The following is a 21844-nucleotide window of genomic DNA, read 5'->3' as shown; positions in this document are numbered from 1 at the left end:
TTCTTATTTGTTTGCTTTGTATCGATAAGCTACTTCACCGAGACTTCACCGAGTATGATTACGAAATACTTTATAAATAGGGGCATGTTGATTATGTAATATTCCATATATATGGGAAGTATCGGTTCAAGTCTTCACTGGGCATTTCAGTATTCCCCTTATCAGGTTTAATTCATTTTGCTTTCTAAAAATATAGTAATGGGTATTGCATACGCGAGTATGAAGTTGGATCCAAAGTCCTTTTAACACTACCCGATACCACCCCCTGAACTCCACGCTGAATGCGACCATGTACTAAAGCAAAAACTCATAGAGTGATAAACCCCCTGACTTGGAAGTCATCTTCGTTTCCTTTAAATCATTGGTATAATTCCATTCCCGAAGCTGCGCATTAAGATTTTCGACGAGCTTCCTCTCGCTCCACTTTGGAAGTGGAGTCCCTTGTCCGGATTGGGTTGAGTGCTGGCCTTGCGCTCTGGAGGGACCTCTAACACTGATACTTGAAGCATCCGAAACCCAATTATCATTAATGTCCCGGATGATATGGTTTGAAAATCTGTCGACGTGTTCGTTGTTTTCCGACAGAGTCATACCAAGCCTCTGCAGTCCCCCGAATAGCCTAATCGGGTCTATCGTGATTGTATCCCCTAAATCTGAGCTAGCCTTGCGACCTGGTCGTTTGAGAAGAGTGGATAGATAGCCACCGGCCTGTCTCGTAAAGTCCGTAAATGAGTCGATCCCTTCCGTAATGTCGATTGCCAACTGAGAATTTGGGTCCTTGAACAAGTAGGCTGTGAATGACGGCGAAAGCAGATTAAGAAGACGTGTGATTTGAATCAGGATATAGACGTGCTCGGATTGTAGGTCAGCGATGTCAAGGTTTTGAAGGTGGTCAATGCCGGCCAAAACAGATTCTAAAAGCATCAAAGTCCCAGCAACATCCTCTTTTCCAATGACTCTGTGGATAGCGGGAGTTGAGAGCCACGCATCGAAAGCGTCGACGTAAGTATCTAATAGTATCCATCCCTTGGGGGACCGAAGTGCGGCGTGGATGATTGCAGGGAACATTCTGCTTAGCATGAAAGAGAAAACATGAGGGTTCTTCATTCCTTGTTGGATGATGGCACGTTCTTCCGCGAGTTTACCATTTGCAAGTGCAAGCTTAAAATTAGGAAACAGCAGATAGAAGAGCCCGGATACTGCTTTGGTATCACCTTCTTCGAGTTTGAGCCCCCATGATAGGATACCTGCTATCTGCAGGCGTGGATCTTGACTAGAAGGGGAATATTCTCGACTGATCTGATAGAAATACGAGTCGACTGGACAGATATCTTGCGACCTGATCATGGTGACAGTTGATCGGACGAATTCGATGTGATCTGCGTGTTCGCGGGAATCTAGTGTGACAGACTTCAGATCAAGCTTCATCTGATCCATTACACTTTTCAAAGCTTTCGAGAACTCCGATTGTAGTTGCTGCTTCTGACTTAACTCCGAAAACCGCAACGTCTTGCGCATTACAGAGACCGTATCTAGCCAAACGTTAGTAATAGGTAAAAGCAATTGAGTAGAAAATACTTACGGCTGAACAAATCCCTGTTTGAATTGTAGTCAGGGCTGTTGCCGATTTCTACGACTGCATCCCTTAAATAGGGGTTACCGTGTCGTTTAATCGCTAGGGCGAGCCGATTTTCGTAAGCAACGAAGCTCAGAGGCTTGACAATTTCTATCAAAAATAGTTCAAGTATTGTCCCATACAAGTCCTTTAACAAAATTAGCGATGCTCAACTCGAGAGATAAAGAGATTCAAACCTTGAAATCGTCCACGCCCTGCTCAATCAGCATGGCGAAGAACAAAGCACGGTACTTCCGCGAAGGTGAAGTGACCCCTTTTAGCATATCTTGAAATATATTGTATCTTCCGGTTACAAAGAATTGAGAAACACGCTGAATGACACATTAGCTTTTATAATGTATCTTTATCAAGGGTACTCACCAATAATCGGGCATGGATTAACCGTGCTGCCTGTCGTCCCGCAAGCAATATGGCTTGTTCCATACATATAGAACGGTCACTCGTAGGGCCAAGCGCACTGTCCTTGAATTCCACCCCAATGACACCACGTGTCATGGAGAAGAAAGGGATTGCCATCTTACGTTCGAGGAGCTACACAATCGGCTGTTAATATGCAAGAATTCGTTTTGTGAGTATTTGGGAACTAACCATAATCGCATCCTCTCCATGCCAGGAGTGATCGGCGTTCGCTGGACCCTGTTTTAAGAAATTCTCAATCCGGGTGACATAATGATCAGCGATATCCAAAGCAGCCCGCAAGCTACTCCAGTCGAAATCTGCGGACGAGAAAGGAAATCGTGTAAACACTTGATCCAATTGGTCTTGGTAAAGTTAGCAGGAGACTTAAAGGCAGGTTGGGGAATTGGACATACAATGGTTCAAGGCAAATGACACAGCGCTAAGCGTTGGGGCAAGTCGAATAACGCTCAGGAAACCCTTCATGGAAAAGTGTATCACATCCATTGCGCTTTTCCTGTTCAATTTCACAACAGCGTTCACCATATCTCGACTGATGCTCCTGGACGCATCCTTGGACATTGCAGACAGTTGCTGTTGAATATCCGACTCGGCTGATATGTATTGTTCCATCGCCTGTTGGAATATGTTCTTTTGCCAATCAGCAAAGGGTTTGTATGTGGCATTGTCTTCGTCTGATGATATTACGAATCGTGACAATTGACTCCAGGCTCGCAAGCTCATTAAACAAGCCTCTTTGTGAGAACTACCTGGTACTATCAGTTTTTCAATAGTCTGCACTGAAGGCCGTAGATTCGCTGGCGCAACCCAGAAAAGCGCGCATAGAAGATCGTAATGATTTCGCAAAGCTGCTAAATCACTTTCGTGAATATCTTTCTCCTTATCATATTGCCGGTTGTGGTTAGGTAGTACCCTAGCCACCAGATTTCTAGTGTCCTTGGTCAAGCCATATTTCTCCAGGCGCTGAATGGACAAAGTCAAGAGTTTTAAGAAGATATGAAAGCATTTATCTTCCGGTGTGATGGATAGGGAAGGGGACTCCGCAAGATGCTCTAAGAAATCTGGTGATTTGTAAACCTCTTCATTTCGTAAATGAGATAGGCCTCGAGCAGCAAAGAAGTCGAAAATAGTCCCTATTATGGCATTGGATTTCCGCCACCCCCACTGTTCCACAAGGTAATGACAACGACTAACAACACCCCGGCAGTAGTCATTGAAACTTGGCCCTTGTCGCGAATTGCTTTCATAAAGCTGGAAAACGCGTCTAAGTAGCTTTTGCGGTAAGACCCAACCTTCCAACGGAGTGGTATGTCTGATACCCGGAATAACAACACCGGTGCTGTCAAACTCACCCAGTGGGAGTAAAGTAAATAGATCGTACCAAGTTCGCTCGAAAGTGTGTGCATCGTTGATAGAATTTATGTCTGTTTTCAACATGACGGAAGACACCACGTCCCAAAATCCGGATCGAGGGATACGCGATTCCTCTAGAACTCGAATGAGTATGACCCAGCAGATCATCGAGTAATGCTCATTGCGAATGCCTTTTTCGCGGAAGGACATGCGTTGGAGATCATAATAAAGACTTCGGATCTCTACAAGTTCTGTTTCAAGTAGCTCACGAGCTGTTCTCTTAGCTATTTTCTTCAACACTTCTTCGAGCTGAAATGTTTCCGATAGCTGGTAGAGATTACGACAAATGCACAAGATCTGAAGTGAGATGACTAGGGTGCGGCCTAAGACATCAACAAAAGCCCTCGATCCACCTTGAGATTGGTGGGGCAGTGTCTCCAGACGTTGCGCAAAGCTTTGAAGGATCTCCAAAGTTCGACCCGCGAAGTGTTTCTCGCTTTCTTCACTTTGAAAGCTCACGTGGTCCTGCAGATAATTCAATACAAAGTCTGCGGCCTGTATTGGGTTATTACTGCTGTTGTCGACGGAATCGGGAGAATCTGCATAAAGATAGTCCGCAATCCAGTCAAAAACAATGCCCAACTCTGACGAGGTTTGCTCATCCCACTGACCCCACCGGAGCGTTTTCTCGTCAAGAACGAACGTGTCGCGACCTCGTGGGCGACGTAGCACATCTTGGGATTTCTCATCTAGCGCTCTGGCTAGCCGGCCGCTTCCAAGCAGGGTGCTTTCGTGGAAGAAAACACCAATGTCTAGTGGGAATACCTCAAAGTGTTGAGTATAATGAGTGCCAAATGGGCCAAGTCCTAACAATTTGCCCGCCGACTCTGGATTTTGCGTCACTTCAACAATAATAGTTGGGGGGCTCTCTTCGCGTGGTAGAGGGTCATTGGCATGTGTATACTGAGGAGCAGTGGTATCCAAATGTTGAGGCCGGATTTTTTTTCGGGATGTCAATCGTCTTCGAATTGGCGCCGGTTCAACGGATCCATGCCGATCATTTGATGATAGGTCTTCACTAGGCTTTTCAACGCGTACTTGTTCCTCTACAAGCCGTTCAAGCCCCATACTTGCTGGAGCGGGTAACACCCTACGCGATTTTCGATACAATGCATCGAGAGCTCTTTTTCGTGCATCAAAGGCGTGTCGCCCGACCTTTTCACCAGTCATTTCCAACTGTGCAGGCCTAGAAGTCGCATTGTAAGATTTCGTCCGTCCAATTTGAGAGCGCTTAGGTAAGTGAATCGCGGAATCTTCTTGGTCGCGTGTAGATGGAACTTCAGTTTCAAGAGACACAAAATCATCGATGCTTGCCTGTTTTACCATTCGCCGAGACTGTAAGAAACGACTTTGAGGCATACTTTGACGAGGTCGTGACTTCGAGTTTGTGGTGATAGGTTGGACGACGGAATTATGCGATAGAGAACGAAGGGGTTGTGGTAACTCTGTTTGAGTTTTGGATGGGGGTTTAGAAGAAATTCTTGGTTGGATACGGCCCTTTTTCCAATCTCTAAGGACACCGGCAGCATCGATGTTGTCTTTACGCGTCCCTAACGCAATGTGCTTCCTCGAAGGACTTGACCGGCCCTGGTCACGCCTTTTATTTGCCGCCCGAGCAGCTATACGAAGAAAAGGAGGCGCATTTGGCTCGATAACATCCACGATACTAAGTCGAGGCGGCGTGGATGCAGCCGGTATTCTATCAAGGTCCTTCGCTCGGCGTCCTCCAGCAACGCTACTCTTCGCACGTCTTTTAACACTTGATTGGGAAGTTGTGCTCTTGGTCCTGTTAAGAAGTCCAGTTATCCTCTGTTGCCGCTTAGGCTGCCCCGGTTGACCTTTGAATGTCGTCTGTTGACTTTTTCTTCGTTTTTTGGGTCGTCCTATTCCATCCGTGTCTGTGCTAGCTCTCTTGTTCCCGGGAAGCATATAATCGATCTGGTCATCTTCGACGACAGAACCAGCGTCGTCTTCAAAAATAGGGAAATTTCCATCGCTGTTATCAAGCTCATTAAAGTCGTCAACTCGTAAAGTCATATCGTCATCCGAATCGTCTAAGAACAGGGCAGCATCTCGGCTAGGTTTAGGCGATATTTGTCGGCGTTGGGCTACTCCTTTCCTCTGAGTCCGTTCCGGAGAACGTTCCGGGCTCCGTTGAGGAACAGGCTTAGCATTTTTCTGGCGAGCACCGTGTTGATCAAGCCGGAGCCATGATGCTGGCAATACGCCCCGCATCCTTCTCCTCATAGACGCCCGTAGTTTTTCAGCATCGCCCTCGGATTCACTACTTGAGCCTGCGCCTTGTTCACTACCGGTCTCATCGTCAGCCATAGTGAGGTCGACCATATTGGTATTTCGATTCGCCGGAGCAGGGCTTTGGACTCGTGACGATACAGTACTGCTTGGTTTTGGTGTGAGTGTAGTGATAGGATTAGAACGTGTGATGGCAGGAACAGGTGTAATATCGAGAAAGTTAGGGCTAGTTTGAGGAGGGGATGGAGGGATATCGAAGATGCTATCAAAGATGCTGTCGGGGTTAACCGCCGGCGACGCTTCTCTCGCAAATCTAACGGGTTGGTGTAACCTCGGAATTTTTTGTTTCTTGGAAGCCTTGGGCGAAGCCTGCCTTTTGGTAGCGGTGGTTGAACGCTTCCCAAATTTCCATTTATGTATATCGGCTGGGTCAGGGAATTCATCTTCGTCAATTTGTGAGCTGCTTGGCAAGATGTTGGATGAAGCCTCTCTAGGCTCAGGAGGTGGAGAGGGATCTCTCGCTAATGGATCTTCGTCGTCAGTATCATTGAGTAAACCAAGACGCTGAATTCCCTGGCTCTCTCCCGAATCTTCGTGAACAATTCCTTGTGTGGTTGATTGGCTCTCTTCTTCATAATCTTGCTCCTGCGAATCTTCTTCTTGTCTCCTCCGTGCTGCTTCTTCAATTTGTACACGCAAAGGTCGTACACCGTGGGATTTGAGGGTTTTGGAATATTGGGCGCTTTCTAGTAGGTATGGGTGTTCTTGAATCGGTTTTCGCGGCCTCAATGAACGTCCAAGTCGGCTCGCCCGCGGTGTAGCATCGTCATCATCATCGTCGAAGATATCCCCCACTTCGAAAACCGTGCTGGTGAACCGTGCTGGTGAAACAGGAGGAAAAACATCTCGTGGTTCGGATTGAATTAATTCTGCGCCGCTTGTTGCAGCGATTTTCGTCGGTATTTCTTGGATATCTGGAATATCGGTAGGGAGGTCAATGGGATCAAGTATTGGCGACGAAAGAGGGGATGAATCGGGAGGTGGCTGAACAGTTTCTGGTGTAACGGGCGCATCGGATAACAGCGGCAGTGGTTGTTGAGCCGAACTCTGATTTATGTCGGGTTCTCTTCCGGAGGTTTGAGATGATAAGGGTATATCCCAAATAGTTTTGTTCTGGATCGTTGATTCTTCTGTGGTGACTGCATCTTCGATATCATCGTCGATTAGCTGCCTTGGGAGATCTTCATGTTGAGATTCTTCTTGGCTACTATCGAAGCCGCTTTCGTCATCCGAATCTGGCACCTCTCCAAGCTCCTTCCACTTTGCCATTGGGCCTTAAATGCATTTCCCTAAAATGTGAAAAGGAAAGATTCGATCATGTCGCGCATTTGAGTAGATGTAGAGGGATAAATGTGGTATTAGTTTAAATTCTGAATGAATGATGTGCATATGTACTGCGTGAACAAAAGCATCGACGCGTTTTAGATGCACTTAAACGCGTAAAGTTTACCCGCACCGTTAAACGTACCGCCTGGGTGGGCTAGATCTGAATTTTGGTGGGGAAATTACAGGGGTCACAATCGCTGCTACTTCGACTCGATACCTACATACCCCCGGCCATAGCTATCTCAATTTGATTAAAAGTATTATAAAATAATTGATTCTTTAAGAAATATCAAGAAAGATTCAATCACGCCGGTCAACTCCTTCACCATCATCTTATCACCAATAGTGATTTCATCAATAATGAGTTCACTCGGTCGCAAAGTTATTCCTATAAGTCTCGCTGTAGCCTTGGGAATATGGAATGGTATGTAATTTGCCACAAAATGCACAATTGATTTGTTCTCAGTCGTGCTAAACTCATGCAGGTTATTATGCCTTCAGTCCTGCATTGAAGGAACAACAAAAGGAATCCGAACCTATAACACAGAATGGACAGCAACCCGATAAGACGATTCATTCAGATGATTTCGGCCAACAAAAATCATCAAATGGGAATACTTCGCTGAATCGTTAGCTTTGAGTCGACACTGTATTGGAGCGATTAATGAAGGATAATGCTGAAGCCTCTTTAAGGTCTTTATGAATCTGGGTTTCGATGGTATTTAACTGTCCCAGGTGGACTAGAAGGGCCTCGAAAACTCATCCCTACGTACCTGACATTACCACTTACGGACTTAAAATCCAATCTGTGCCGATTGTGCCTCCAAATATGGTTTGCGGCACCGGTTTTGGTCGAGATGGCAGCATGGGCGCCGTACCATTACTTACCCTCTAGCCATGACCATTAGCATGTACATACTTTGGGGTATACGCTATGTGTCTGGCTTATTCTATAGCTTATGGGATCGGGAGTCTCAACGATCAAGTTACGAAACGAGCATATATCATTGAACGACAATGTCTTGATAATACAGAGTATTTTCAATTATAGCTGGAGAAATCTATTCAAATAGAAGTTCATCTAGCAAATATTTCGCTTCAAATGAAATAAAAATAAAAATATTAACCAACGCTCATTATGTTAACCTTCGAAACATTATCGAATCCGAGTCTCTTGCATCAGATTATGTAATCCAAATGTGTGACGTCGTACCTGGTAACCTTGGTCCGAATATTAACCGTGTGGGTCTTTAACAGAAGCTATGGCGCTTGGCACAGGTGCCAAACTTGGAATTTACAGGTGGAAAAGGTGCCTGAGGCATAAAGCAGCTCCTCCAATTGGCCCACCACAATCATACGACTAACTGACCTCAATCGAAAAAAAGACTCTCAATTGAACTAGACAGCCGAAAAACGAAATACCCAACAACAACCGCCGTCAGCCAACAACAACTTTCCCACGATCCTACTCCACGTCCAGTAGGCCTCGCGACCGCCTCAATTGGCCATAATCTCCACTCCTCCGATCGATTAACCCGACAATTGTTTTTCTCATCTGTTTTTTCTTCCCGTCGAGGCCATAAATTCACGATGATGCGCACACCCACTACCTCGCTCCTGCGCGGCGCTCTCCGGGCCAGCAGAACCTCTACCGCCATAGTCCCCCGCGCCTTTGCCTCTACGCATGCCATCTCGAACCCTACTCTAGCCAACATTGAGAAGCGATGGGAAGGTCTACCGCAAACCGAGCAGGCCGAGCTATGGATGGCCCTGCGAGACCGGATGAAGGAGAACTGGGCCGAGCTCACTGTTCAAGAGAAGAAGGCCGGTATGTAAAAAATTTACAGAACCTCGGCCTATCACTGCATAATATCGGGTTACGGATTACGGGAAACTTCATTTGTTATTGAGGTCTTGGAGTTGGGAATTGCTTCTACAGACAACACACACCCCTGGAGCCGAGAGTGGATCCTCAATGTTCCATCTGGCCATTCACGAATCATGTATTTGAAGACATCACGAACTGACAATCAACAGCCTACTGGATCGCCTTCGGCCCTCACGGCCCCCGTGCCACGGCCCCTCCCGATGAGGGACGCAAGGTCGCTCTATACACCGCGATCGGCATCTTCGCCAGCTTTGTCGTCTTCGCCTCGATGCGAACATTCGCCGGCCCCCCTCCCAGCACCATGACTCGGGAATACCAGGAAGCGTCGAACGAATTCCTCAAAGTAGGACCCATCTTCCACTTTATAAAACCGCTCCAGCTAATGTATGACAACAGGGCCAACGCGCCGAACCCCTCACCGGTGTCTCATCCGAAGGCTACGAAGGCAAGGGCATGGTACAGTCGCCGCCCAAGCACTAAAGCCCATCCCCCTAATATCCTACGAAGCCTACTTATATCTCACTTCATTTTCCCTTTGTCGTTAGAGAACCGCAGTGCAAGGCATTAAACCCCCATGTACAAAAACAACAAACCCAGACGAAAAAGCAAAACTTAGAGTGGAATGGAGTAGTGGGCGGGAAGGAGAAAGGCGCGTTGGCTATATCAATCCCAAAACGATTCGATGATCAAGAGATAACAGAAGAGCATTTGCAAACCTGGGGACCCGGTCCATATAAGAAAAGCTCACGTAATATAAGCTGGGACGTTGCCCCGGGAGAAAGCAAAGCTTGGTCGGCCAGATTCGCTCCTGGCGTTGTAAATATGTACAAGAGGAAACAAACCCCTTCTATGCCGTTCTAAAAACTCTTGTTCGCATTGAATAGTTATGTCTAGCATCCATTCTACAGCATTCTCAAATCATCTAAGCCTTATCATTCATTATATTTTATAGCGGACAGCTATACAGCTCTAAGTAGACGGGTCGAATTAGATCGTAGTATGGTCTATATGTTCACGCTTCTACTCACGCTGGAACATTGCGTAGACCACCTTCGCTTGGCATTGATAGATGTATAACCCAGATACAGGTATATATAGCCCGCTAGATAGTCCCAGGTAATTGTTTATACCAGACCATCATCCCCAATACCCCACCAATTCCATAAAAATGCATACGCTTATGTGCCCGATTCCAGAAACGCCCTATCCCTATAAACACCATCCATACAGTATAACCCTAAACCACAGCAAACCCAAATCCCATACACAAATCAAGCACCACTTTGCCCCGCTTCGCGGTACTGACCCAGGCTACTGACAACCTCCTTACCGTAATCGTCTTGACCCGATACGGCAGCCAGACGATCCTCTTCGCGGATCAGTCTCTCGACCTCGAGTCTGCCGTCTTTGCCCCAGTATCCAACTTTCTCCTCACCACGTACGGCCTTCTCAGTCACGAGAACGTAGTGCGTGGGGGCATCGAACATGGCCTCAGCTAATACGCGCTCCATCTCCATCTTGAGACCTCGAGCGCCTGTCTTCGCGCGCTCAGCCCGTTCTGCAATGGCTTGCAGTGACTTTTGCGTGAAGAATAAGTTGGAGGGGTAAGTCTGGAATAACGCCGTGTACTGCGCTACTAGAGAGTTGCGGGGTTCTGTTAAGATGCGCAGGAGATCTGATCGCGAGAGTGGTGATAGCGCTACAATATTGTGAACACGGCCAATAAGCTCCGGGATAAATCCGAACATTTGTAAATCTTCGGGTGTTGCTAGGTCAAGCGCCGTGAGACTCGAGGTGTCTTCGGCGTTCGGGGGACGGTGAGGAAGGTGGTTGAATAGTTCTGGTGGGAGGTCTGGTTTGTTCCCTGATGTAGACTTGCTACGGAGTTCAGAGCCGAAGCCCATTGTGGACTTGGATACTCGGTTAAGTATCGTTTTATCAAGGCCAACAAAGGCACCACACATCACGAACAGTATGTTGCTCGTGTCAATTGTGTATTGGTCGACCTTTCCAGTCGGTGGTGGTGTAGGTTGGGGACCCGAGGTAGAGGATGAAGAACCCGGGCCGGTATAATTCGTAGTGATAGGGCTCGCGGAACGAGAAGACGAGGAGCGGTTATCCTTGACGTTGACGGTGACTTTTGTCCCCTCGACTAGCTTCAGCAATGCCTGTTGTACACCCTCACCACCCACGTCTCTCCCGTTCATAGTCTCGCGTTTCGCGATCTTATCGAACTCGTCGAGGACTACTATCCCTTGTTCGGTAGCCCTAATATCGTAGTTGGATTCGATTAACAATCGTTCGATACAGGTTTCGACGTCTTGGCCTATATAGCCGGCTTGAGTGAAGGAGTTGCAATCGCATATCGTGAAGGGAACGTTGATCTTCTTGCTCAGTGTTCTAGAATGGCTTAGTTAGGCGGTGTGGATATGTCAGCATTCGGGAACAACCTACTCGAGTATATACGTTTTCCCGACACCAGTTGGACCTATTAACAGTAAATTGCTCTTGTCAATTTTAACAGGTGGTATCCGACTGGTATCTTCAGGTATGTAGAAATCAACTTTCTGTTCGATATGTTGCCAACTCTGGTGCATATCTTGTATGGAATCATTATGCCCAGGGAATTCGTCTTCAGAAAAGTCATCAGCGCGATACCGCTCAGACATTGGTGTCGGATGATTCCAACCTTCAACGGGATGCATATCCCTCTCCCGAGCATTTCTATCCCGAGCGATAGCCTGCCTCATGAGTTTTTCATCCCGTTTCCTTTCCCTCTCTTCTTGGTATTGCCGCCGCCTCACATTTTGGTAATGGTTAAATACGACGGATGATATCGTTTTCTTCGCTCGGTCTTGTCCAACTACGTATTCGTCGACTCGTTTCTTGAGGTCCCGAGGGTAGAATTGTGGCACGCCGAAGGTGTTCTTAGTGAACATAGGGCCTCGCCCCTCTTCCGCGTTTGGATCATAGCTGCTAGTAAAGCCCGAGTTGAAGTCGTTAGAGCGTCTCGAGGTGGTGCGGAGAAGGGTAGAAGTCGATATGGCTCGGCAGAAGTGTCTCGGAGTAAGATGTAATGTCCTACGTCTTGCGAGGACCGACCTCATATTGGCGCTGCTTGAGGCGACCCTCCCAACTAATAGCAATTACTGCAAAGAGTATAATATGACTGTCCACATGGAGGCGGAGGTTGAACGAGTGATCTGCTTACCAAGGGATGGAAGAGCGGATTTGAGTCAATTTAATCTAAGTAGTTATCTTCCGAGAATAGTATATGTCTTGGACGAGCCGTAGAAAAAGTAAGAATACAATAATTAGATTTGTTTCATCCGTTTCAACCCGTTGTCTTTGTTGAAGTCGCAATCTAAAGCATCGTAGGCAAAAGTTGTTGCTCCTGTATCGGAGTTAAGTTGCGCAAGTCGCCTGAGCGAGATCTTACAGCAGTGATCCAACAGGTGAGCTTTGGGGGATTAATCCCGGTCAATGCGGGGCTCCCTGGAATAATATACTTCATCCAGGTCACTAACAGAATGGTTTGTCCGCTAAAATTGGACGATGCTTAAGCTTAAGTAATACCCCGCAAAGCCCCTAAAATGTTGGAACTAGCACCTAAATTCTCTCGGTTTAAAAAGTTCAATCATTATTCAATTCTACTCATTCATGGCCCAATTCCATAATGTTGAATGATGCATGACCCAAAATCGCAAGAATTACAAAACAATGCTTTCATACTTCAGATATACAACATTTTACTCACTTGATAGGCGAAATGTTACAGACATGGAGCTGGAAGTTCTAGGCGATATGATCGGCCAAACAGTGATTTGAAGATCCACTGCTGTGCTGCTACTGCAGCTCGACTTGCCCCTCGACGTCATTCAACATGATTTTTTTGGGCTGGAGCTTTCTTCTCCTCATCTGGGGAAGCACTACTGGGGCAACAATTACATATGGGAAGTCGCAAGTTGGAATAGATAACAAGTAGCGCAATTGGTTCTTCTCAATTGAGTTTTTTTCTTTTCTTTTATTCTCTTTTATTCCTTATCAGAATAAATAGAATCACAACAATTTAATTTACTCACGAGAAACGAGTGCGACTTTGTTCTAACCTATCAAGCATAGCTCCCTTGATAGCTTGTTTAGCGGGGAGCTCTAGATCGACCTAAACTCCCCCAGTAATTTCAGTCCCGCGCGTCAAGAGCTTCCCAGCTTGAGCTCTACAATACCAACCATTTCCCCCTTTTACCTGACTCTTTTTCCCTCAAGCTACAAGCAAGCAACAGTCCGCCAAAATGACTGCTGTAGCTGATAATTCTGCGAATACTCTCGGCTCCGGCGCCGCTGCGGGGATCCCAAATGATGGCACTGGTGCGACTTCTTCCCGATCCCGCAATGGCGCGATGATCGCATGGTGTTGTTGGTTAACTTTGTGACTTCCAGGTGTCGTACAGTTAGATCCTTGGTTATCGCCTTTCCAGGACTCACTAAAGCGAAGATATGCGAAAGCTCAAGAGTGGATTAAGAATATCGATGATACCGAGGGTGGCCTTGAGAAGTTCTCAAAAGTTTGTTTTGATCCCAAGCAGTCAAAGCAATTCTCAACGGTTCATACTAACGTATAGGTCTTTTTCCGAACCTAATTAGGGTACCGAGATCTACGGCCTGAACGTTGATAAAGAAAACAACATTATATATCGAGAATGGGCACCCAACGGCACCGAGGCGTTCTTGATTGGGGATTTTAGTGAGCGCTGGCCGCCCCGCATCGCTTTATAGGCCGTTATGCTAACTAAACTCCGCTAGATGAGTGGAATAGGGGTTCTCATCCCATGAAAAAGAATGAATTTGGAGTTTGGGAAATCGTCGTGCCTGCGAAGGATGGCCAACCGGCCATCCCTCACAAGTCCAAAATCAAGGTATAAGGCCTTGTTTGAGCTAAACACACTTTACATCTGCTAAGATCGAACATTAGATCTCCATGACAATTCCTTCCGGCGAGCGAATTGACCGTCTACCAGCTTGGATTAAATATGTCACACAAGACCTCTCTGTGTCTCCCGCCTACGATGCACGTTTTTGGAACCCACCCGAGTCCGAAAAGTACACCTTCAAAAACCAAAGGCCAAAAAAGCCATTGAGTGCTCGCGTCTATGAAGCGCACGTGGGTATCTCCTCGCCCGAATTGCGAGTCACAACATTTAAGGAGTTCACCAAGAGCATGTTGCCAAGAATAAAGAACTTAGGCTATAACGTCATCCAACTCATGGCCGTTATGGAACATGCCTACTATGCCAGTTTCGGCTACCAAGTGAACAACTTCTTTGCCGCGAGCAGCCGATACGGTACTCCGGAGGATCTCAAGGAGTTGATTGATACCGCACATGGCTTAGGATTGGTTGTTCTGCTCGATGTCGTCCACAGCCATGCTTCTAAGAATGTGCTTGACGGCCTAAACGAATTTGACGGCTCCGATCACCTTTACTTCCATGGTGGTGCAAAGGGCAGACATGAACTATGGGACTCTAGACTATTCAACTATGGAAGTCATGAAGTACTACGATTCTTGCTTAGCAATTTGAGATTTTGGATGGATGAATACCAGTTTGATGGTTTCCGCTTTGATGGAGTTACCAGCATGCTCTATCTCCACCACGGAATTGGAACGTAAGCATACGTTCGAAATACGCCCACCAACCATTAATACTAACAATACGCAGGGGTTTCTCTGGAGGATACCACGAATATTTCGGTTCCGAGGTCGATGAGGAGGCAGTGGTTTATCTAATGATCGCGAATGAGATGCTTCACGACCTTTATCCCGAATCAATTACAGTCGCAGAAGATGTCTCCGGTATGCCAGCACTCTGCTTACCATTGTCACTTGGCGGAGTTGGCTTCGACTACCGATTAGCGATGGCTATCCCAGATATGTGGATCAAGATTCTCAAAGAGAAGAAAGATGAGGAATGGGATATTTCTAACATCTGCTGGACTCTCACCAACAGGCGACATGGCGAGAAGACAATCGCATATTGCGAGAGTCATGACCAAGCGTAAGTAGGATATTACTATTGTATGGGAAATAGCAGACTAACATATGGTTTCCAGTCTTGTGGGTGATAAAACCCTGCTCATGCACCTCTGCGACGCCGAACTTTACACCAACATGTCGGTCCTCTCGCCTCTAACTCCGGTAATCTCGCGGGGTATGGCACTCCACAAGATGATCCGACTACTAACACACGGCCTCGGTGGTGAGGGTTACCTCAACTTTGAAGGTAATGAGTTCGGCCATCCCGAGTGGCTCGACTTCCCACGTGAGGGCAACCAGAACTCATTCTGGTACGCGCGGCGTCAGCTCAACCTCACTGATGACCACCTTCTACGCTACAAGGATCTCAATGAATTTGACCGCCAAATGAACCTTACAGAGAACCATTACGGTTGGTTGCATGCGCCTCAGGCATACATTAGCCTCAAGAATGAGAGCGACAAAGTAATTGTATTCGAGCGCGCCGGCTGTGTTTTCATCTTCAATTTCCACCCAACCGAGAGCTTCGCCGATTATCGCATCGGTGTAGACGTTGCGGGCACCTACAAGATCGTACTCGACACAGACACCAAGGAAGTTGGTGGCTTTGGTCGCAACGATTCGAATGCGCGCTTCTTTACTACTCCAATGGAGTGGAACGGTCGCAAGAACTGGACGCACGTGTATATCCCCAGCCGTACTGCTCTGGTAATTCGCCCGTGTTAAATTGGTTAAGATTCTACTGTGCTAATGCTACATGACAGATTCTGGCACTTGAAAGTTCTTGAACAGATCATAGTGGAATCATAGGCAGCAGACAATAAGTCTAAATGTCGATGAAAGCAAAATTTTTTCATACAATCTTACTATATGATCTATAGGTGGATTTTGAGCGATGTAGCGAGTTTAGCTAGATGAGATGTGAGATGCGTTATGTGGGTGTCACGGCAACATATTTGGAGGACGATTCTCTTATTCGAACAATTTTGTCGGTGCACCATGGGCCATAGATAAATTAACATTTTACCATTTAAAGAGCCATATAGATCTAAGGGTATCAATAGTATTATGCATATTAGCCATCATATTTGGGCGATACGCTTCTTGTTTTCCCCTTCTAAATTCCTTTCTATTTCCCGATATCATCACTTCTACTCAACGAGCCACTCTTCAACCTCAACCCCCATACTTCGGCCTACTCCCCGAATGACCTCCCAACCAACGCCCACTCTCCACTTCCCACCACGGTCCATCGCGTCGCACACACCAGCCGCACCTCCCCCAACGCGAACCAGTAATCTCAAACTGGCCAATGTCGCAAGAGCCATACCGACGTCACCGTCTACGCTGACCCTATCGTCCGCGCTAGGATCGTCATCATTTACCCACTCCCGTCGAGTGGCAGCATAAATCGCTACCATACGCTCCAGCACAAACGCACTAGGACCAAGTAGTTTTCGCGCAATCTTTCGATGTTTAGATCTTTTGGTCGCATTATTCCGTATTCCAACCCCGATACCACCGCCCCCGCGGCGCCGCCGGCCGGAGTGCCATGTGCTGAATATAGTCTGGTCGTGGCGCGGCGCGTTATGCGAGGCTAGGTACGCGGCGATCAGGAGCAGGCGTGCGGTGGGCGGGAGAAGGGTTGCTAGGTCTTTGCTACCACTACTACTCAAATTATTCTTTCGGATTTCTTTTTCAGATGGTTTGGTATTGGTAGTAGCAGCGGTGAGAGCAAGACTGTTCTTGCTGGCGGATGTAGAAGCCAAAGTTATACCAGGTTCAAGTACGCTTTCATCTTGGAAGTAGGCACGTGCCGCGACGAGTAGTTTCGTGAATTCGCGAGCGCGGTGGGTTCCTGCGGCAACGGGGGCTGTGAATCGCGGCCAGAGTGCGGCACAAGCGCGGGCGAGGCCCGGGAGTGTGCGGGATGCGGGCTTGGAGAGGGCGTCGTGGACTGCGGCTGTGAAACGTGCCCATAGGTCGGTTGTTTCTTGGGGTGTGGTGTTTGGAAGCGGTTGCGGGGTGTACGGCGCGCGTGAGAGGATCGTGACGTATTCGGTTTTTGTGTACGGTGGGAAGTAGATTTGGGGGACGGAGGATACGCGGAGGAGGGAGGGCGAGGGGGTTGTTAGGATGAATATCGTTGTTAGATTTGGGATCTAGAGTTTATACGTTAGAAGGTAAAGCTATGTATGGGCGTGAGGAGATACATACAAGTTCAGATAATCTAGCGAGAGCTGGCAACAAAGTTGGTGGCGCCTCTCGCTGGCGGTCAATACCATCGAAAACTAGCACAAACCTCCGGTCCTTCTGTTCGGGTTGGTCGTACTTCAGAAGCTTGGTTAACTCGACTGTGAGCGAGGCAAGCGTTTCGCAACGTCCGACTGATATGCTATCATCTCGCTGTAAGGTATCGGCTACGGAGCCTACTGTTCGTTCGAATAGATGTCGCGCCGTTACACATTCCGCGGACTTAACAATTGCGTAATTGAGAAGGGGGCTATCGTCGTTCGAAGCTTGCGAGGACAACGATTCGAGGAGACGCGCGGTTACAGCACTTTTACCGGTTGCCTCAGTACCGTGAATGATCAGGTTACGACATGGCGCAGCTCGGGGATAAAGCAACGTCGTCAATGCACGAATCTGAGCATCGCGACATGGAAAGCTCCCAATGAGAGCCGCAAGAAGGTCGTCTGGGAGCTCGAAAAAGCTTGCCATTGGTTTTAGTTTCGCTAGATAACACCCCGAATTGTTAATTGACCTTCTCCCACGTCAGCGTCGGTCAATTCCTGTCGTTTTTACTGTTGTAAATATTTGCTGGCATCAGAATATAGGACTTTGTATACTATGATATGTCATATGTAAGTAAGCTTATAGCTTATAAGAAGTTCTAGAGAGTTTGGATTATCTAAGTTGAACCAACAATCAAAAGCCAAGTCTGGGGAATCGGGAAAGGATCGGTTAGTCAGCATTTTAGTAAACAGAAGTGCGGTATACCACGTGTGGAAGGTATCGGCAGTATGCAGGATGGCAGCGGAGGAAGGCTGTGCCGCAGGGCTGAAATAGTGGGGACAGAGCGTACGTCAGTCTCATCGTTTCTGTGCCTATGGAGTATAAACTGAACCCCCTGTACCCTGCACTGCCTTGCCCTGATTCCCTCCTCCTTTGCTTTTTCATAGGCCTCTTTCCTTCGAATAATGCAACTACATTAGTACCGATACCGAAGGTACAGTGCATTGTGGCTGATGCTAGCTACCTAGCTACTTACACTAACTTGTTTTTACCTGACCCGCTCTACTACCGCTGGCTAAGCTGCCTATAATCACTTCCGAATTCCGTCTCTTCTATTACTCCGTTTAAGTCCTACCATCTATTCATTTCGTCTTAATTAATTAATACTCTCTTACAATAAAGGAGTGTTTCTCGTTATTAATCCAAAGATGGTGTCTACCTAGATAACTAACTCCGCGACACGCGTTTTCAATTCTCACAAGATGGATGAAGTGGATATCGAGAGTCTAGAAGTAGACACTGATGTCGGTCTTAATCCTGAGCTGGATTTGAACTTCGATGTGGACACCCTCTCGATTAACGAAGGCAATCTTGCATCTCTCGATCCTGTCACTACCACCACAGTCGAATTTGATCAGTCCAGTAGGCATTCTAGTGAGAACTCCGATACTCATCCAAACTCACATAAGCCATACCATTCAAAACGACCTCATAAGAAGTCACGAGCCGGATGTCAGCAATGCAAAAAACGAAAAGTGAAGGTAATAAAATATCACATATAGTTCCAATCTCATCGTGCTACATACTAATGCATCTAAATTAAGTGCGACGAAGTGAGGCCTACATGTAAGGCATGTAGACTCCGAAAAGAGAAATGTGTATACCCGGCTACACAGTCGTCTACACACTCCGCATATTCGCCTACATCAACATCTGCAAAGGAATACAGTTCTTCTATTCCCGGCTCTACTCCCGATTCGGGATATGCTTCCGTTAAATCGTCACCTCAAATAGCTTATGAGAGTGCTGTTAGCAGCATTGTCGCGGAGCCCCTTTTTCGGCCGGGTGAAATGTCCGATGCTCTTGATATGAAGATGTTATGGTTCTACACTACTACGGGCTTTCAATTCTTCTCAATCCAAAGCGGTCGTTCCGCCTTCGTCGATAACATATTGAAGGTCAAGGTTGTTCAACAGGCTTTTCAATCCCCCTTTCTTATGGATTGTTTAATGGCGGTGTCGTCATTGCATCTCCAAACTATGGGTCAACCTGTCCCACCTCGGCGTGCAGCAAATTACTGTGCCAAAGCTTTTGAAGGGTATCGAAATGCAATTGAGGCAGCCAACCCCGCCGATTTCACCGCTCTCATACCTTGCTCTCTCTTAATGGTCGCATTGAGCAGTCAAATGTTCCGAGACCCGGATGCAAAGAGGCTTTACATTGTGGATTGGATGCAGGTCTGGAAAGGGATGGGTCTCATCATCGATATTGTTACACATAGGGTACTCCAACAATCTGGAATGGCAGTACTTTTCTACCGGCCCGCAGTAGACCTCGAGAAATCGACGAAATATATACCGAACAACCTTCTCTTCATGGTCGCGTCTATCACAGCCGGTGATACAGATGAAGATGAACAGCAAACGTATTACGATATGCTTAAGTATCTTGGATCACTTTACCAGGAGATGAAGGAGCATGGTTTCAGTTCCATTCTCGATCTTCGTATCATCACTTTCTACAGTACGCATCTCGAATTTGATATGAGTTATCGCCAACGAAAAACTCGAGCATAATTGCTAACTTAACTTTTCATAGCTTTTGTCCCCAAACCTTTCATACCACTAGCAAAGGAACATCGACCGCGAGCCTTAATTATTCTAGCTTATCATCTATGTTTTGCCAAATTATGCCCCGATCTTTGGTGGTTACACGGTATCGCCGACCGCCAAATCAAGCAAATCATCGAATCCGTAGGTGAAGAATGGGCACACTTATTGCGTGTTCCTCGGATGATCCTCGATACAGAGAATAGGACCGAAATCGCACAATTACTTGTCGACAATCATAACTGGACTCCAACCGAGAAGAACCAATACGAGAGAGATCGAGATCCTAGATTAAAGACCGACGTCAAATTGATCGATAATTTGGGCTCTGAACTCGGCTTTATTGATGGCGGATTCAGACAGAAAGCTGCTATTACATCCACAGAGCTGGATGTGGCATTAAGAGCTCATATCATATCATCTGGGTCCTCGGTTGACTCTCCTTATGACATATCGTGACCGGCCTTCAGTCCGCCTAATTTCCCGATACCGTCATTTTAACGAATTGCAAATCTGAGCCAACACATAAAATGCAACTCCACTCAAAGAGTGAATCCATATTAGAATAGCCAACATACCGAGGACACCATATTATTCATTTCTTTGAATATATTTTGGATATATGCTGTTTAATTTTCAATCTTAGGCTCTGTATGTATATTCAGGGCAACATTTTCACCAATGGCTAACACCAACAGTCAGTTCCTCCACTAGCTACTCCACAATCTCCTCTTTCTACAAGCCGAACCACGCCTCACTAGCGGTCAAATTCGACGGCACACTGTGACCAACACCTTGCGCATAAATACCCTGAACGGATTCGCCGAAATTGTTGCGCGTGTATCCCTGCTTAGGATCGTTCTGCACAGAACTTGTCGGGTCCTGGCTGACATTGAACACAGCAGTCCACTGCTTAATCTCTTCCTGGTAGTTCTGGGGCGCGAGCGTGCTATCAGCACTTCCGTGCCAGACCTGCATCTTGGGACGCGGGCCTTCGTAGCCTGGGTACATGTCCAAGACAACTTGCTTCCATTTCTCAGGCGTAGCGCGAGACTGTCCGCCACTGCAGCTGTTGTTCCATTGATCAACGCCGCCAGAGGCGCTCACGAAGCAACCCGCTGCGACACCGCTGTACAGAGATACGGCTTTGATAAGCTCTGGGTAGGTTGCGGCGAGGACGTTGGACATCATGGCGCCGCTGCTGCCGCCTGTTACGTAGACCCGTTCGGGGTCCACTTTGTACTCTGAGATGGCGTACAGGATCATGTTGGCGATGGCTTGGGAGTCACCACCACCCAAGTGTGTCAAGGACTGCTTGGATGATACGTCCCAGCAAGTACCGCTGTTGGGAGAAGACGGCCACACGGTGATGTAGCCCTTCTTGTCCGAGCCAGAACGCCACCTATAGCGGGGTTAGTGGGGTATTTAGGGGCGTTAGGGGTACTAAGGGCTTACGGGATAGCGCTGTTTTGGAAGTACGACTGTGCTGAGGATTGGCACGAGTGGATCACGACAACTAGAGGTGGATTCTCGACCACATTGTCCGGCTTGTACACATACCTATTGGATGTGTTAGTGCGTTGGCCAAGGATGAAACGAAGTAGAAAGCGTGGGGGTTTTACATCTGTGCCTTAGATGTTGCATTGTTGTTGTAGTTCGAGACCTGGGTGAGCGAGGCCGCCAAGGCCGTGCTGGCCATGGCGAGCGTGGAGAACAACATGATCTCTAAGTTATTTCAGGAGAAAATAACTAATTGTGGAACGGAACGAAAGATCTGTCTATCTAGATTTTTTCGACTCTATTCTGTCTTGGGCAGTGGTAGGGAGACAGGCACAATATATATACGGACATACAACAAGAGCCGGAAAATTTCCTCCCCCATCGTGACGAAATCTGCTAACAAGAACAAGCTTTCTATCGTCTCTCCTTCCCCGCATCCTGCCAAAATTGCCCCTGGATCTGCAGTAGCCTGCGTA

The 21844-nt window shown here is 47.2% G+C and overlaps 8 protein-coding genes across 8 annotated transcripts; 4 read left to right on the top strand and 4 right to left on the bottom strand.

Moving 5' to 3' along the window:
- Window positions 1-80: 80 nt before the first annotated feature.
- On the bottom strand, window positions 81-7215 carry F4822DRAFT_403000 (Mus7/MMS22 family-domain-containing protein). The gene is made up of 6 exons (XM_051458080.1): window positions 2449-7215; window positions 2225-2397; window positions 1997-2167; window positions 1813-1947; window positions 1583-1763; window positions 81-1532 (listed from the first exon to the last, which is right to left on the bottom strand). The coding sequence occupies exons 1-6, from the start codon at window positions 7046-7048 to the stop codon at window positions 295-297; spliced, it is 6498 nt and encodes a 2165-aa protein (XP_051314277.1). The 5' UTR covers window positions 7049-7215; the 3' UTR covers window positions 81-294.
- Window positions 7216-7331: 116 nt separating this feature from the next.
- F4822DRAFT_402999 (uncharacterized protein) lies at window positions 7332-8237 on the top strand. The gene is made up of 2 exons (XM_051458079.1): window positions 7332-7529; window positions 7591-8237. The coding sequence occupies exons 1-2, from the start codon at window positions 7466-7468 to the stop codon at window positions 7737-7739; spliced, it is 213 nt and encodes a 70-aa protein (XP_051314276.1). The 5' UTR covers window positions 7332-7465; the 3' UTR covers window positions 7740-8237.
- A 262-nt stretch (window positions 8238-8499) lies between these two features.
- F4822DRAFT_402997 (cytochrome c oxidase subunit IV) lies at window positions 8500-9919 on the top strand. The gene is made up of 3 exons (XM_051458078.1): window positions 8500-8933; window positions 9143-9336; window positions 9390-9919. The coding sequence occupies exons 1-3, from the start codon at window positions 8696-8698 to the stop codon at window positions 9471-9473; spliced, it is 516 nt and encodes a 171-aa protein (XP_051314275.1). The 5' UTR covers window positions 8500-8695; the 3' UTR covers window positions 9474-9919.
- Window positions 9920-12460, bottom strand: F4822DRAFT_402996 (P-loop containing nucleoside triphosphate hydrolase protein). Its single transcript, XM_051458077.1, has 2 exons — window positions 11448-12460; window positions 9920-11393 (listed from the first exon to the last, which is right to left on the bottom strand). The coding sequence occupies exons 1-2, from the start codon at window positions 12098-12100 to the stop codon at window positions 10265-10267; spliced, it is 1782 nt and encodes a 593-aa protein (XP_051314274.1). The 5' UTR covers window positions 12101-12460; the 3' UTR covers window positions 9920-10264.
- Window positions 12461-12556: 96 nt separating this feature from the next.
- F4822DRAFT_402994 (carbohydrate-binding module family 48) lies at window positions 12557-16045 on the top strand. The gene is made up of 8 exons (XM_051458076.1): window positions 12557-13361; window positions 13434-13558; window positions 13638-13737; window positions 13797-13909; window positions 13966-14657; window positions 14711-15046; window positions 15102-15732; window positions 15789-16045. The coding sequence occupies exons 1-8, from the start codon at window positions 13286-13288 to the stop codon at window positions 15810-15812; spliced, it is 2097 nt and encodes a 698-aa protein (XP_051314273.1). The 5' UTR covers window positions 12557-13285; the 3' UTR covers window positions 15813-16045.
- On the bottom strand, window positions 15963-17979 carry F4822DRAFT_248284 (origin recognition complex subunit 5 C-terminus-domain-containing protein). Its single transcript, XM_051454396.1, has 2 exons — window positions 17242-17979; window positions 15963-17186 (listed from the first exon to the last, which is right to left on the bottom strand). The coding sequence occupies exons 1-2, from the start codon at window positions 17743-17745 to the stop codon at window positions 16176-16178; spliced, it is 1515 nt and encodes a 504-aa protein (XP_051314272.1). The 5' UTR covers window positions 17746-17979; the 3' UTR covers window positions 15963-16175.
- Window positions 17980-18435: 456 nt separating this feature from the next.
- F4822DRAFT_248252 (uncharacterized protein) lies at window positions 18436-20442 on the top strand. The gene is made up of 3 exons (XM_051454395.1): window positions 18436-18800; window positions 18864-19782; window positions 19858-20442. Exons 1-3 carry the CDS (start codon window positions 18522-18524, stop codon window positions 20325-20327), a joined length of 1668 nt encoding a protein of 555 aa, XP_051314271.1. The 5' UTR covers window positions 18436-18521; the 3' UTR covers window positions 20328-20442.
- A 161-nt stretch (window positions 20443-20603) lies between these two features.
- F4822DRAFT_429115 (carbohydrate esterase family 1 protein) lies at window positions 20604-21567 on the bottom strand (the record flags this gene model as incomplete). The annotated part of the gene is made up of 3 exons (XM_051461032.1): window positions 20604-21270; window positions 21324-21428; window positions 21491-21567. The coding sequence occupies 3 exons, from the start codon at window positions 21565-21567 to the stop codon at window positions 20604-20606; spliced, it is 849 nt and encodes a 282-aa protein (XP_051314270.1).
- Window positions 21568-21844: the final 277 nt, after the last annotated feature.

The sequence above is a fragment of the Hypoxylon trugodes genome (assembly GCF_022578975.1).
Source record: "Hypoxylon trugodes strain CBS 135444 unplaced genomic scaffold F4822scaffold_5, whole genome shotgun sequence".
Lineage (NCBI taxonomy): Eukaryota > Fungi > Ascomycota > Sordariomycetes > Xylariales > Hypoxylaceae > Hypoxylon > Hypoxylon trugodes.
The sequence above is the reverse complement of the archived record's forward strand: the minus strand, read 5'-3'. Positions and strand labels throughout refer to the sequence as shown.

Bases quoted from the DNA above. Each gene is read 5' to 3' on its own strand.
- F4822DRAFT_403000 (XM_051458080.1), bottom strand. From the start codon at position 7,048: ATGGCAAAGTGGAAGGAGCTTGGAGAGGTGCCAGATTCGGATGACGAA. The intron at 2,398-2,448 runs GTATGTCCAATT...AACTTTACCAAG, and splicing joins GTCATTTGCCTTGAACCATT to ACCAATTGGATCAAGTGTTT. The intron at 1,764-1,812 runs GTTTGAATCTCT...ATTTTGTTAAAG, and splicing joins AGGGCGTGGACGATTTCAAG to GACTTGTATGGGACAATACT.
- F4822DRAFT_402999 (XM_051458079.1), top strand. From the start codon at position 7,466: ATGAGTTCACTCGGTCGCAAAGTTATTCCTATAAGTCTCGCTGTAGCC. The intron at 7,530-7,590 runs GTATGTAATTTG...AAACTCATGCAG, and splicing joins AGCCTTGGGAATATGGAATG to GTTATTATGCCTTCAGTCCT.
- F4822DRAFT_402997 (XM_051458078.1), top strand. From the start codon at position 8,696: ATGATGCGCACACCCACTACCTCGCTCCTGCGCGGCGCTCTCCGGGCC. The intron at 8,934-9,142 runs GTATGTAAAAAA...GACAATCAACAG, and splicing joins TGTTCAAGAGAAGAAGGCCG to CCTACTGGATCGCCTTCGGC. The intron at 9,337-9,389 runs GTAGGACCCATC...GTATGACAACAG, and splicing joins CGTCGAACGAATTCCTCAAA to GGCCAACGCGCCGAACCCCT.
- F4822DRAFT_402996 (XM_051458077.1), bottom strand. From the start codon at position 12,100: ATGAGGTCGGTCCTCGCAAGACGTAGGACATTACATCTTACTCCGAGA. The intron at 11,394-11,447 runs GTAGGTTGTTCC...AAGCCATTCTAG, and splicing joins GGGAAAACGTATATACTCGA to AACACTGAGCAAGAAGATCA.
- F4822DRAFT_402994 (XM_051458076.1), top strand. From the start codon at position 13,286: ATGACTGCTGTAGCTGATAATTCTGCGAATACTCTCGGCTCCGGCGCC. The intron at 13,362-13,433 runs GTGCGACTTCTT...TGTGACTTCCAG, and splicing joins GATCCCAAATGATGGCACTG to GTGTCGTACAGTTAGATCCT. The intron at 15,733-15,788 runs GTAATTCGCCCG...GCTACATGACAG, and splicing joins TCCCCAGCCGTACTGCTCTG to ATTCTGGCACTTGAAAGTTC.
- F4822DRAFT_248284 (XM_051454396.1), bottom strand. From the start codon at position 17,745: ATGGCAAGCTTTTTCGAGCTCCCAGACGACCTTCTTGCGGCTCTCATT. The intron at 17,187-17,241 runs GTATGTATCTCC...TATAAACTCTAG, and splicing joins TCGCTAGATTATCTGAACTT to ATCCCAAATCTAACAACGAT.
- F4822DRAFT_248252 (XM_051454395.1), top strand. From the start codon at position 18,522: ATGGATGAAGTGGATATCGAGAGTCTAGAAGTAGACACTGATGTCGGT. The intron at 18,801-18,863 runs GTAATAAAATAT...ATCTAAATTAAG, and splicing joins GCAAAAAACGAAAAGTGAAG to TGCGACGAAGTGAGGCCTAC. The intron at 19,783-19,857 runs GTACGCATCTCG...AACTTTTCATAG, and splicing joins TCGTATCATCACTTTCTACA to CTTTTGTCCCCAAACCTTTC.